Source organism: Drosophila hydei, unplaced genomic scaffold, assembly GCF_003285905.1.
Source record: "Drosophila hydei strain 15085-1641.00,03,60 unplaced genomic scaffold, DhydRS2 tig00000001-arrow-pilon, whole genome shotgun sequence".
Taxonomy (NCBI): domain Eukaryota; kingdom Metazoa; phylum Arthropoda; class Insecta; order Diptera; family Drosophilidae; genus Drosophila; species Drosophila hydei.
In genome coordinates this window covers 12,319,348-12,333,230 of record NW_022045643.1, presented here as the reverse complement: position 1 = coordinate 12,333,230, position 13,883 = coordinate 12,319,348, and the positions used below count along the sequence as shown (strand labels likewise).

General features: G+C 38.8%; 1 protein-coding gene across 4 annotated transcripts in view; it reads left to right on the top strand.

The window, feature by feature from the left end:
• The window catches only part of LOC111599825 (venom dipeptidyl peptidase 4), a 76,895-nt gene that overhangs the window by 60,922 nt on the left and 2,090 nt on the right, over window positions 1-13,883 (top strand). For 2 of the 4 annotated variants that reach the window (XM_023315615.2, XM_030224465.1), the window contains 5 exons: window positions 10,751-10,999; window positions 11,057-11,833; window positions 12,793-13,243; window positions 13,311-13,531; window positions 13,596-13,765. In XM_023315615.2, the coding sequence (XP_023171383.2) occupies window positions 10,751-10,999; window positions 11,057-11,833; window positions 12,793-13,243; window positions 13,311-13,531; window positions 13,596-13,765 (1,868 nt within the window). Of the gene's footprint in view, window positions 1-1,635; window positions 1,739-4,864; window positions 5,597-10,750; window positions 11,000-11,056; window positions 11,834-12,792; window positions 13,244-13,310; window positions 13,532-13,595; window positions 13,766-13,883 lie in introns of all 4 variants that reach the window. The other 2 variants (XM_023315614.2, XM_023315616.2) reach the window with 2 other exon arrangements.

Sequence of the window (13,883 nt, the reverse complement as noted above, 5' to 3'; positions counted from 1 at the left end):
TGGATATATATATATATATATATATATATATATATATACTTATATATAGATATAAATGTATGTGACTGATGTCTAAGCTGCTTACGAACTATTTTAAAAAAATCTTTTTTTATTTGATTCAAGCTTAAATGAGTTAAAGAAATCATGAATTTTATCTATTTATTATTTAATCTTACAACTCGTATTTACACTCAATAGCTAGTCAGTTGATTTACTGACGCATCTATCACAGTTGCCAATAATATGGTCATAGATTTCTATTTGCTACAAGAAACCCTCTCTAGAGTAACGGAGGCAAGACGACAAACGAGTCGCTCCCACTATGCCTAGCTACCTCTTGCCTTCACTCACGTGCGCTATCTCCATCTTTGTTGCGCCTCAGTTCCAATATCCATTACATACACATTTAGCAGCGCATTAGTACAAAGGTCACAGCACATTTATCAAATTTTCGGGCAACGATTCGCTCTTTTTATCTCGTTTCGCAACGCGATTCTTACCTACTTGTGTCTGTCTGTTTACATAAGACTTAAGCGCCCTTTTTCGGTTGTTTTTTCTTTCGTTTACGTATACGCAATTTCAATTTCTCGCTGGTATTTTTATATTTCTTATTTACTTTGCTTTTGGGGTCTGGCACCGCCCTATGCTCGGTAGTCTATGTTATTGTCTACCGCAGTCGCCGCGTGGCTCTGACAATTGGCAACCGTAAGGCAGGCAGACAGGCAGACCAGCAGGCAGCACATTTGTAGCCGCAATTCGGCTATACAACGCGGCGTATGAGTAACGAGTTATGTGCAATGCGACAAACCAAACAAAACAGCAAGGCGAGCGCACTTACGTATGTGTGTGTTTGAGTGTGTGTGTTTGAGTGTGTGTGCGTTTCTGTTATCCTAAGCTTCGTCTTCATCTTTGTAGTCCCCATTTAACCACAAATTCGCATTTTGTCCCGTTTTTGTTTATTTGTTTACTTATTTAAATTGCTTAATTTGCATTAAATGACAAGCGGCTGCTCTTTACTTCGCTGCACAAATGAGATACGAAACTGTGGGTTCGCTCGGGGAAACGGTTAGCAAATACTTTGTGAGACAAGGATTAAGTTACGTAAAAAACAGACACAAGAAGCAAGGGTATAAAACAAGTATTGTATGCATACATGTGGCATAGGGAACAGCGACAGAAATTATTCTAACCACGCTTGAGAATTAAAAATATTTACTGACTTGCTCAAATAAAAGCGCAACACAAAGACCCAAAAAATATATATTTATATACATATACATACATAAAATATATAAATATATATTCATTTATATATATATATATATATATATATATATATATCTAGCGTTTCATCTGAAATAAATTCAATATGCCACATAAAAAAACTAGTTTAAGTATTTTCAAAAAAATAAACTGAAAAACTGGACAAGAATGCGCAATAAATCACAGCGAAATAAACGTTCGAAAAGTTGCATAAAAATTCGAATATAGCCACAATTAAACTGAACATGAAAAGTGAATAAAAAATGCAGCAAAGCGCTTAATCCAATCAAAAACACTTTTTAAATAATAAAAAATAAAACTACAAAATAAATTCATCAAATAAATATTGAAATTTTTACCTTTTTAATGCAGTAACAACTCCAAGTTTATGCAATCCTAAATACACATAACAAACCAAGCTTAAAAAATGTCTGGCAGAGATGTTTCAATGACCGAAACAGCGCAAAGCGATCAGGTATGTATTGCGTAAGGAATACGTTTAATATCGTACACAAACTATAAAAACTACAAGCCAAGAACTCTTCCACTTTAAGCCAAATGTATTTTGAAACCGAAAACTTTCGCATGATTGTTTTGTTATTTTTCTATTTACGTTAAGCACAGAGATTCGATATATTCAAATTTGCACTGCTCGCATGAAATTTGTTTATGATTTTGAACCATGCGTTCTAACCTCTGCCCCTACCCGCAACCCCTACTCCCCACCCTCTTGCAGGCGATTTCGTTTAACGATTGTATCCCATTATTTATGAGCACATTTAAGGCTATTTTATTTCTGAGTTTTGCTGGCCTAAACATCGAAATATTTATGCATTCTGTTTTTGGGCGTGTGCTTTTTATTAACTAGTTTAAGCTCTCGCCCACAATTCACGCGAGAGTGCGACAGAAATATAATTTATTATTCTGATTCTTTTGAATTCATAATTTGTTGTGCATGAACGCAGCGGCGCGCAGAGGGGCGAGCGCACTCCATTACACACTTTTAAGTGTCACCTGCATGCGCACAGTTACCAGTCCTCTTTTATTTTTGCATTTTGGGGCAAGCATTCTGCTTGCATTGCTGCTGGTTATCTAATTAAATTCTTTAAGGGAATGACCTAAAAACGTGTGCCATGCCAGCTAGTCTCAGCGTGCCTCATTGCAAAGGGCGCATTGATCGAGCCCTAATCAAATAGCAACCCAGGTCGAGGGCTCGAATGATAGCAAATTGTTTTGATATTTACATATCATTTGTGCCACACAGCAGTCAAGTGCCAAACTAGTTGGAAGTTGCAGCTTCTCCTGCGCCCAGACCTGCTCGTTCAGTTCAGCCTCACGACTGTGAAAAGTGAAAGCAGCGCTCATTACGCCCAGACGACGCCGAAGGGAGGTCGAAGACGAGGCATATTGGGGCTCATGGCACAGTTTTTGGGGAAGGGCAGCAGAGAATTTCCTGGTTTGCTGCCAACTGGGCTAACGATTTTCGTGGGCTCTTTGTTGCGAGGCCCCAGCATTTGGCCCGTTATTTGATCATCATTAGCGATACGTATCGGTCCGAGGTCTCGAGCTTTGTGTAGCTCAGCGGCTTTTGAAGGTCCGTATATGCCTCTATGGCTATATGTATATATACATATATATATATATATATGTGTGTGTGTGCCTGTGTGTGAGTGGGTGACACTGTAGAAGTGATGACGTCGCCCCTCGAAGTCCTTTCTGCGGTTGCTCGTACTCGGCTCGTACTTGGCTGCCTGCAACACAAAGTTGCAACAAAAGTTTTGTCGCTCTTTTGTGCCATGCTTGACTTCGTTGGCTCTTTGATTAAGCCGAGAGCAATCCATGAACACAGACTGGGCGGCAGTCAGCGGGGAGCCTCAACCAGGCAACCAAGCCAACTAAACAATCCTCTAGCCACTGTGTAATTAAATAATTGCGGTGAGCTCGCCACCAAATCGAGCTAATGCATTTGGCTCAAATCTCACTTGGCTTTGGTTATGACTTGCTCTGCCTCACTTTCGTTTGCTTTCCCTCTATTTGGTTATGTGGAAATTGCATTTCGTAACTTCGTTTGTGTACTCTTGCTGCAGGCCATTTAAGAATATAGTTGGAGCATTTAGTTGCAAAAGAGTCTCTGCCGTAACGGTTAAATAATGCTTGCAGCTCAGCTTTGATTGTGGCCTTTTGCCATCCAAAAATGTAATTCATATTGTGAGTAGCTGAATTTCTTTATATATTTATCTGATGATCTTAAAATTTTTTTGACAATTATTTTAATTATATTACTAGTTGAACTTTGAGATAGTTAGATAAAAAATATTAATAATAATAATTTAATATCCATATAAATATCAATATTAATTTTGAAAGTCTATAATTTTTTTTTATTCTTTGAGTAGAAAAAGAAACGTTTTTAAAATTTAATTTTGAAGACATTCAAATTAAGAGTTGTGTGATTAATTAAAGCGTGGCTGCATCCTTACGTTTTATATAGTTATATATATTCCTGATCAGCACGGCGAACGTAATCGTTATATTTATACTGTCTTTCCGCCAGTTTGCATAAGGTTAATATATATATTATATTTATAAACTTGAAATTTCATATTAATTTTTGATAGTTCATAAGATCGATATATCAACTTGGTTTTAGTGTATTGATTTTCAGATGAACACACAGATCATTGCCCTTAAAAACTCATTTCTAAATGTTAAGCTTTAATTTTGTTTGTACACACAGTTGAATGTTATAAAACCATTCTACAAATTTATTAATATCGTTATACGATTTTCCCACAATTAAATATATAGCCCTAAATATTTAAATATTTTTGTTAGCTAAGGTATTTTTAGATTAATCTAAAAATATTTCTCTTTTGGTTTTAAAAATTAAATGAATATTCCTCTTTAAGATTTTTTCTGATTACTTCTTATCGTTTGTGAATGAGAAATGAGAATGATAAACCGCTGGATGGTCAATGAAAACATTTACTATTTCTTATTTGTTAAATTAATTTATTAATTAACTCACTACAATCTCTATGTTATTTTATATTATTTATTTTTTATTTAAATGCATTAGTTTTATTGTTATTACTAAATGAAAAGTTTTGTCGGAGACAATATCACTCCTTAGTTCTTAAGTTCGATAAGCAATAAGTATTGAACGTTACTTAGCTTATGAACCAGTTCAATTGAATGGTTTTTGTTCCAGCGGACAATCAAATTCGATTGTAAGTTGCTTTTCAACTCTGAATAAATCGAAATGAAAAACAATACAGAATCGCTTGATTGAACTTGTTCTACTTGCCCGATAACTCCAAGTGAGGTTTTATTTTCTTATTTTTTGCCATAGTTTCAATTTAAAGCCTCTTTTATTGTAGTTGCTCGTTATGCTTGCTGCCCTTAGCTGGCATTTGATTTTGTTCACTGTCCACTTTTTGCTTTATGCCAAAATGTATGACCGAACTTAAGCTTTATATCCCATACCGCCCTTCCCGCTGCAACACACACACACATGAACACGAATACGAACAGAGAACACTTTTTGCTGTCAACAAACAATTTATATGGCTACTCTTCTTGTTCTGGCCGCGATGAAAAGTATTTGCCCGCCTCCGCGGCCACAGCACAACAGCAATATTTTCGCTACCACAGCCACAAGCAGCAACAGCAGCAGCAGCAACAACAGCAACAACTACAACAGCCACAAAGTTGCATGCGACACATACCACAGCAGCAACAGCAACAACAACAGCTTCGACAGTTGCAGTGGGAACAGCAACAACAACTGGTCAACAACTCGAGCGAGTTTGACGAGTTCCACTGGCCGAGCAAGCAGCTGCAACAACCGGACGCTGTGGGAACTGTGGGTGCTGTGGGTGGTGGTGGTGGTGGTAAAATCTATATAACACCCGCAGACATTCCGCCACCGCCTCATCCACCGCATCCGCATCCGCATGGCAGCAACAGTCACAGTCACCACAATGGCAACAAAAGCAGACACCACCAGCATCCTCAATCTGCTATGACGACACCACATCGAACACCGCCGCATCGTTGCAAATGCGAGCATCCAATCGAGCTGCTGGACTATGACTTTGAGGATGCAACGGCAGCGGCCACCACCGCCTCCGCTCTCCACTCGCATCGCCATCAGCACCCGCCCTACTACTATAAGCCAGCTGCCACCTTGAATTCAGCGAGCGCCTATCAGCTGAGACGCCACAGTGCCAAGTTGAGTGAGTCCATGCTGGGTGGGGTTGGTGGCAGCAGCTTGGACGATGATGATTTGCACAGCTCTGGTGGCTTTGGCGGCGGCATGAACCGCTTCAAGGTAAGCCGCACACACACGCGCAAGAGAGTATTTGCTCAGAAATTGTTGATCTTCAATTAAAACATACTGGCATGCACATGGCCCAAGTGGGCCACTGGTCTGTGGCTGTGACTGCCATAATGAGCCACTAATTGATGCTGTCGATGACTGCTCCAATGCACCATTAGTGACATTAAATGGTGTTCGCTACAGCGGTTCACTGAAAGGACTAAACGATTTCAATTGTGTTTGCGGCCTTTTTGTTGTGCGCGAGAGTGTGTGTGTGTGTGTGTCTGGGCGTGACATGCAACAGGCGACAACATAGTGTTAGCCTCAATTACGGGCAGCAGCCCTATGGTATAATAATGTGACATGTGGCACTAAGTGAGCTTTGAAGTACTTACCTTCCGTAGTAGATTAAATAGGGATAAACATAGGAAAGTGAGGTAATTAGAGATGAATGTCTTAATTGAGATTTAGGCGAGGTCTTATTTCCAAGCAAACAAGATTAGCTTTGTTCACTGTATAAAATAAAGTGTTTATAAATTATTGTTTGTCTATAAGAGACAACAACTGTGCAAAATGCCCAGAGTGGCAATAAGTAATCGGAAGATAGTAAACGTAGTCCCCTATAATTAGTTAAAACTCGCTCAAGTTCTTAGAGTTCCGTGAATTCATAAATTAAAGACACATAAAATCAGAGAGCTCAAAGCCAAACGCAAAATATGTTGGCTATAAGTGAAATTGTACTAACATTTCTGCTAAGAGACGCAATAACAATAATAGAAGAAGGACACGCCCAAGACAACTAATTAACTTTGCTGGTTTAATGAAAAACCAAGCGACAAGCAAAATAGCCTTGGGAAATAACCACTCCTTAAAAGGTGCAGAGTTTATGGATGGAATGTGGAAAATTGAATGCCCTTACGAACTACCTGAGGAGCTGCTTAGCACTTATAGTGAAAGGTAAAGGTAGAAATGGTAACAAGCCAACAATCGATTGCTTCTAGAAGCTGGGACTGCCTCAAATCAATATAACCTATATTATTTCTGTTTAATAAAAATATAAAAATGTGAATAGAATTTCGAAGAGTAAAAGAAAGTGTGGAAGTTCCAGCAGCTGAAGTCGAGGTGAACTTGAAAGGAATATACAAACAATTTGCTCGTATAGTTAATGTTTAAGAATGGTTAATAGTTGATGAGTAATGATACATGAATATGAATACATGACTTCAAGCCTGTAAACTTAAAAAGGCTAAATTCAATATAAGTATGTGTCTAAACAAATTGCTTTAAGAAAACAATTAAGCTTCCTTACACATTAGGATCAGGCTCATTTGGAATAGCTGTCAAAGGCCTAATGCCCGTTGCTAAATAAGAAAACAATTTACGCTGCCCATTTGTCTAGCACGATTTGCGAAAAATATGTTCACATTAAGTAAAATGTATTAAAATTGCTGGTAGAAACCAGGCACAGGACAACTAATTAACTACCGGCTTAATGACAAACTAAACGACAAATGACAAGCCTATATCGCCCCGAGAAGTAACCACTCATTAAAAGGCAAAGGAAAGGCGCAGGCCGCCTTCGTTCTTTTACTCTTTCAGGCTGACAACAACGTTATACCCTTTCAGCAGGTTATTGGTGTAGGGATTAGCGCTAGCAGAGCAGAGGTATAAAGGAGACTGAAGTCCATGGACACCTTTCAGAGTAGTTGTACCTAGGCAGCAGTAAAGTCAATAATTTACAAGTGAATTGCAGCTGTTATGGGCTGTTGCAAGGTAAATCTTAGAATTGCTTAGTTAATCTACTTAGAATTGTTTATCTAATATACGCAAGGATATAGGTGAATAAATAAATACTATGAAGAGAAGGTAACGGTAATTCCATGTATTCCTGATTGTGATTGTGATATATCCTTCTACCAAATTGTAATATATGATTGACTGTGAATGGATGAGAACTAGACCTCAAGAGTCAGACCTTACTCTGGGTTTGATGTGGTAAATTTGAAAATAAAAGTAAAAGACGAATACCATTCTGAAAAAAAAAATCAAATTTATGTTGTGAGTTTTAAATCTATAAAATGAAAAAAAAAATTTTTTTTCAGAATCTTAAGTATATCTCAATACAGTCTAGTTTCAGTAGAACTAATTCTTGATGACTAAATGTTATTATCTATATTCTGACTGAATATCATACTCATGAAAGGCAAGGGCTCAATAATGACTTTTACTTCAAAAGTCATTACCTCCCGACAGGTATATTTGTTTAAATGATTTTACACATATTTTTTGAACCAGATTCATCACGTTTCGAGATTTGGATTCTATTCACTTTGAATTGTTAGTGAAAATCTTAAAAGTATTTCATATAGTCAAATGGAAGATACCCTAAAGAAAGTCTTATATTTAATTCGATATATCAATAGATGTAATGCTGTCTTAAAAACATTCTATTTTATAGATACTCGAGCTTCATTAATAGTTTTCCTTTAAGCTTATTTCATATATGAAAATGATTGAAAGCAAAGAAAGCTAGTAAGAAACTAAGAATAGCCTCTGTGAGGGTACGTGCAGCTGACACTGTTGCTGCTGCTCTTCAAGCTCATTCATTTTTTAGCAGAGCATTTGGGATGGACGAGGACTGAGTGGCTTGCCGCAACCCACAGGCGATTATGTGTCAGCTAACAAAATGGCAACTGACGCTAAACAAGTATACGCCATGTGGTGCAACATGGATATAAATTGTATTCAATTTCAACCCACCCTTTCTGGCTCTAGCCCAGGCCAGATAGATACCAACTAATTGCCGGAAGTTCAAGTGCACAAGCAAACGTTCGAGTTGGAGTTCTAGCTAGTCGAGCAGCTGATTTTTGTAGTCCTGTTGCCTTAGGGCAGGGATTGCTCCTAAAAGCTTTCGGCTTTATATATATTTAATGAAATTGTTTGGACTCGTCTGGCGCCACTAATTGCGCCATATTGTGCACATATTCTATTCACAGCTCCCCAAACAATCTCTAGACGGACAAACATCATGCGCCGAACCCAGACGGCGTCTGTTCATGCGTATTTTCAATTTGCACCCCATCGAAGCAATTGAAAATATTATTTGGTTTTTCCCTTTTCAATAAACAGACACAATATGAATACCCTTTCAGAGTCACGCCTAACAATGTCTGAAATTGATAACAAATCGAATTTCGAAATTGCTTAAGTTCATCTTCAATAAAATATTTAATTTATATGCAGCTCTTCACCATCAACTCTTCGCCCACTATTTTGTAAGGTACTCAACTGGCTTGCAAGCTGATGTACTCATATTTGAATTCAGTGCAACTGTTGGTGTTGAAACAGATTGAATGCAATATTAGAAAAAAGGGAAGTGGAACAAAAACTGTGCGCATAAACAAACAATTTCAATTTGATCTGTGCTTAATAAATGCGGTGACCCCATAAAGCCAGTCAACAAAGCCCAAGTGATTGCAGTGCCTAGTGGGCCATATTTTATGGCTGTTCTAACCATAAAATCGCAAAACTTGTAACCAACATGTCTTCGAAGCCAGTTACAGCCACAGCTACAGTTGGCTCCAAGGTGCCATATATTTTAGCTGTGCCACTGCAAATCATGTGGGGATTCTGAGTATACGTGACGTGGGGCTTCGGGGCAAAGGATTCCTATTGGGAAGCTCGCTTCGATTTCCTTTGCATATCTTAATGGCATTTGTGCGGTTAGCTGACTTTGTGATAAGTGCAAATGTTGGCTAGATACGGACACGAGCTCAATACCTGCTCAGAGCTGGTTATGCAAGAGCATTAGAAAATAAATGTAATAATAAATTTGTTATAAAAGAAATGTCAAAGTTCACTCAACTGAATGAATGAGCTTCAACCGGTTCTTAGCACATGACCAGAGGAAGTATTAAAATAAGTTGAATTATTTTCTGAGATCTATACAAAAGTCTTTTTGAATTCGAATGTACAACTTAGAAATATGCTTCAAAGATTATATCCATATTTTTACTGCCATAATCCGCTTAACCTTGAGCCAGTCAAAATATATTTGGCATAATTTCTTAGTGACACAGAAAAAGACAATTAAATGTAATTTACTTTTATTATAGGACAGCTGTGGACAGCTCTCTATTGCACACATTGAGCAGTTTCTTTGTGTTTTGTGTGCAAATGACAAGTTGAAAATACCAAAACCAAAAGTCAATAAAAATTAGTTATATAACAAACTACCTGGTAAACACTTTGTGAGCTTACGTCATGGCGCAATTGTCGGTTTCCCCTACCTGAATAGCTCCCGGCTCACCTAACAATCTGTAAACCTGTTCCGAGCCGACGCCAGTCTGGTAGAAAACAAAACCACTTTCATTTTCAGTCAACGTCTCGTGATTTCTGATCGTTCACGATGGTCGAAAAGAAAAAGCGCATTCGCATGCGCAACAAAGCCTCAACAACAACAATTTATATGCAAAACTCACTTATTCTGCGTCGCTGTGAAACGTGATTCGAATTTTGATAGCTTAGCTATAATTGTCACATCAAAATATATGCGGAATTTACGTTTTGCTTATAAAGCTTGGCTAATTGAGCAAATGTTTAAATATATATATAAACTTATAATATAGTATTTAGTATATACTATAAAGAACAGTAAATAGAGAGAGACTTAAGACTCTAATAATGCTGAACTCTTCAGCAACATACCTTGATGATCTTCCATATTTAGAAATGTTTTAAAAACTACATGAAAAAGTTGCTGTTGAAACAAGAAATATTTCATTCCATATAAGTATCTCTTCAGATCTGACATTATGTAAGTTTATTTTATATCAAAAATATTTATTGATATTAATTCTTATAGAGAAAAAAGAAATGATAAAGATGAAAGCGAAGTTTCAATAAAAATAATATAGAGAAAAAAGAAATGATAAAGATGAAAGCGAAGTTTCAATAAAAATAAATTTATATCAAATAAAAAATTATATCAAAATTTATAAATAAATAATAATTCCATACCATAAAAATGCTTAGAATTTTTATAGTCTGAAAAAGAATTTGGAAATTTGGAAAACTGTCCAATTTCACATTCGCATAAACCTATAACATCTACAATCAAATTTCTAATCAATCTGCAATAACAACTACTCAATCGTTGCTCCACAGAACCTGGTGTACTCCAAGAAGAAGGAGCGCAGAGTGCGCATAATAATTTTGGTTGCTGGACTTGTTGCCTTAGCTCTGTTGGCTACGCTGCTGGTGTTCATCCTGCGATCGGGCGATGAGGACGACAGCGGCGATAAACCAAAGGATAATGCAATCGATCTGGAGGACGTGCTCAGCGGTCAATTGTATGCGAAGCGCTTCAACGGCAGCTGGAGCAATGGAAACAGCGTAATCTACAGACATAATGCGGTGGGTGTACAGCATTTGCACTTCAATAGATGTATTATACAGTGTTAAGCCTTTCAGGACATTGTGGAACTGGATTCAAAGACGCAAGTGGTCACCACGCTGTTGGCCAACGCGGCGCAGTATGTGCTCTTTGAGAAGTCCGCTGATGGCCAGCTGCTGTTGCTGGCAAAGAACTACAAGAAGACGTTCCGCTATAGCTTCTTGGCCCAGTACGACATTTATAACCTGACCTCCAACACCATTACCCCGCTGACGATCCAGAATGAGCCTGCGTTCCTTAGCATGGTTCAATGGTCACCGGTGGGCAATGCACTGATCATTAACTTCAACCGCAATTTGTATTATAAGAAGACCGCTCTGGACACGGAGATAGCTATCACCAGCAATGAGAGTGGCATTTTCTTGAACGGCATACCCGACTGGGTGTATGAGGAGGAGGTATTCAGCTCAAATGTGGCCACCTGGTTCAATCCCACGGGCACTCAAATAGCCTTCATTCAATTCGACGACTCGCCCACGCATGTCATCAACTTCCCCTACTACGGCGATGCCGGTGACCTGCGCTTCCAGTATCCGTTACATCAGGAGATTCCATATCCTAAGGCGGGCTCCTCAAATCCACGCGTAGTGCTCTTTATGGCTGATCTCGAGCGAGCGACATCGGGCAAGGAGTTCCTCACCTCGATGCCAGTGCCAAGTGCCCTAAACACTGAAACCGATTATATAGTCACAGTAGTCAGCTGGCTGGACAACGATAATGTCTTGTCGATATGGATGAATCGTGTGCAAAATGCTGCCTATGTCATTAGCTTCGACGGACGTAGCCGTAAGGTGGTAAGTACTCAAGAGGGAACTTTGCCTTTAAAGCAAATAATAAAAATTTACTTCCTGCAAGAGAAATAAATTGTAGAATAAAAATGCTGCAGTCACGCTAACCTTATGTTGTGGCACCTAAAACACAAATTTTATGCGTCGAAAAAATTTGCTGCAGATATCCCATCCATGTTTGTATAATTGAACGCTTCAGAACTTGAGAAGATACTGTTTTGCCAGATTTGCAATGCCCTCAACGGGCGTAGATACATCCACTATATTTTTTGATTTTGGGCTGTCAAGGAGGTTTTACATTTACCATGCCCTTAGCAGGCCTATCGGAAAAATCTTAACCCATTATCAGAAGAGAGCATCCACAAGTAAATATATATTACAAATTTCAAGTATCTAGCTTCACAACAATCGAAATGGTTTTCATTCATATAAAAGGACAAAACCAATATACCCTTTCACTTCGCGATTGAGTATAAAAAGAAGGAATAGGGTAAGGACACAAAGTCGATTGAAACCTTCATTGATATTTATTTCAACGTAATGAACTTTGAGTTAATCATAGAAGCAAGTCACCAGTGGCTTACCCTTAGAGTTCATAATTTCTAAAAGAAGCGAGATTCCAAACAACCAATACTACAGCTTCAACAATACTAGCTCCAAAGCTCTACAAGATATATTGTGTATAAGTGAGGTAAGTTTCCAGTGACAAGAGCATATAAGACAAATATATACTCTGTCCTCATAGTGAAGGACCATGAGAGCTGACATGATTCTAAAGAGACTTCAAAATTATTCAATTAGCCACGCCTGTCACTCCACAGCTTTTTAAGTATCTAAGCGTGTAGTTAATATTCCAACAACTTGCAACTTTATAAACTTTATAAATCATATAAAAACAACTTTCTAAAAGAGATTACTTTTTGCTTAATAACATATTAATTCCACTCTACCTTGCCCACCGGCAGCTATACAGTACCGAATCGAAAACAGGCTGGGTTGACCTTTATACGGCACCATTTAAGAACCGCAATGGCTCACGGCTGGCCTTCGTGCTGCCCCACGATAACTATAAGCAACTGCAGCTGCTTGCTACAGATGTGATCAATGCAAAGCTTGAACCCCTGACCAGTGGCAAGTTTGTGGTGGACAGCATACTCCATTGGGATGCCACGCATGATGTCATCTTTTACACGGCCAACACAGAGGAGCATCCGGAGCAGCTGCATCTCTATGCGATTCGAGCTGTGACCACACGCAAGCAGACGGCCAAGTGTCTGACATGCAAGCTGATGACTTCGGGCGATGTGGAGCAGAACTACTACTCGGCCATCTTCAATGACAATAATCAAATTGTGATTACCTCTCTGGGACCAGGCATACCCACAACTTCAGTATACGAATGGAGCTATGCGAACTGTAGGTGGAAGCTCATTGGTGGCACATAACAAAGGCTTGAATTGTGTTCTGTTGTATCTGATTATAGCTCAGGTAACGCTGAAAAAGCTAATGGATTGGGAGAATAACGACGCATTGCGCTCCAAGTTGCGAGGCGTGGCACTGCCCACACACAAGATACTCACAGTGAACATCGATGGCGGATTCCAGGCAAAGGTGCTGCTCCAACTGCCACCCAATTTGGATACGAGCGGCAAAACCAAATATCCAATGCTTGTGGATGTCTATGGTGGACCCGATTCCTATTCCGTAAGCAATTACTGAATTACAATCAAAAGTTAAAGCTAAGCATTTACCATTTCACGTGACTCAGGTGACTAACAAATGGATGATGGACTGGGGCACTTACCTGTCCTCAAACCAATCTGTCATCTATGCCAAGATCGATGGACGCGGCTCGGGACTACGCGGCGAGAACCTGTTGCATGCGATCTACCTGCAGCTGGGCACAGTTGAAATCAGCGATCAGATCAAGGTTACGCAGTAAGTGCTCAGATTATAAGCCAGAAAAGTGTCCTACTGTTATCACTAACTCTGTGAAGCATAGAAGATGATATCGTATGAACAGTTATAAACAGTTATTGCTGCTACGACCATACAA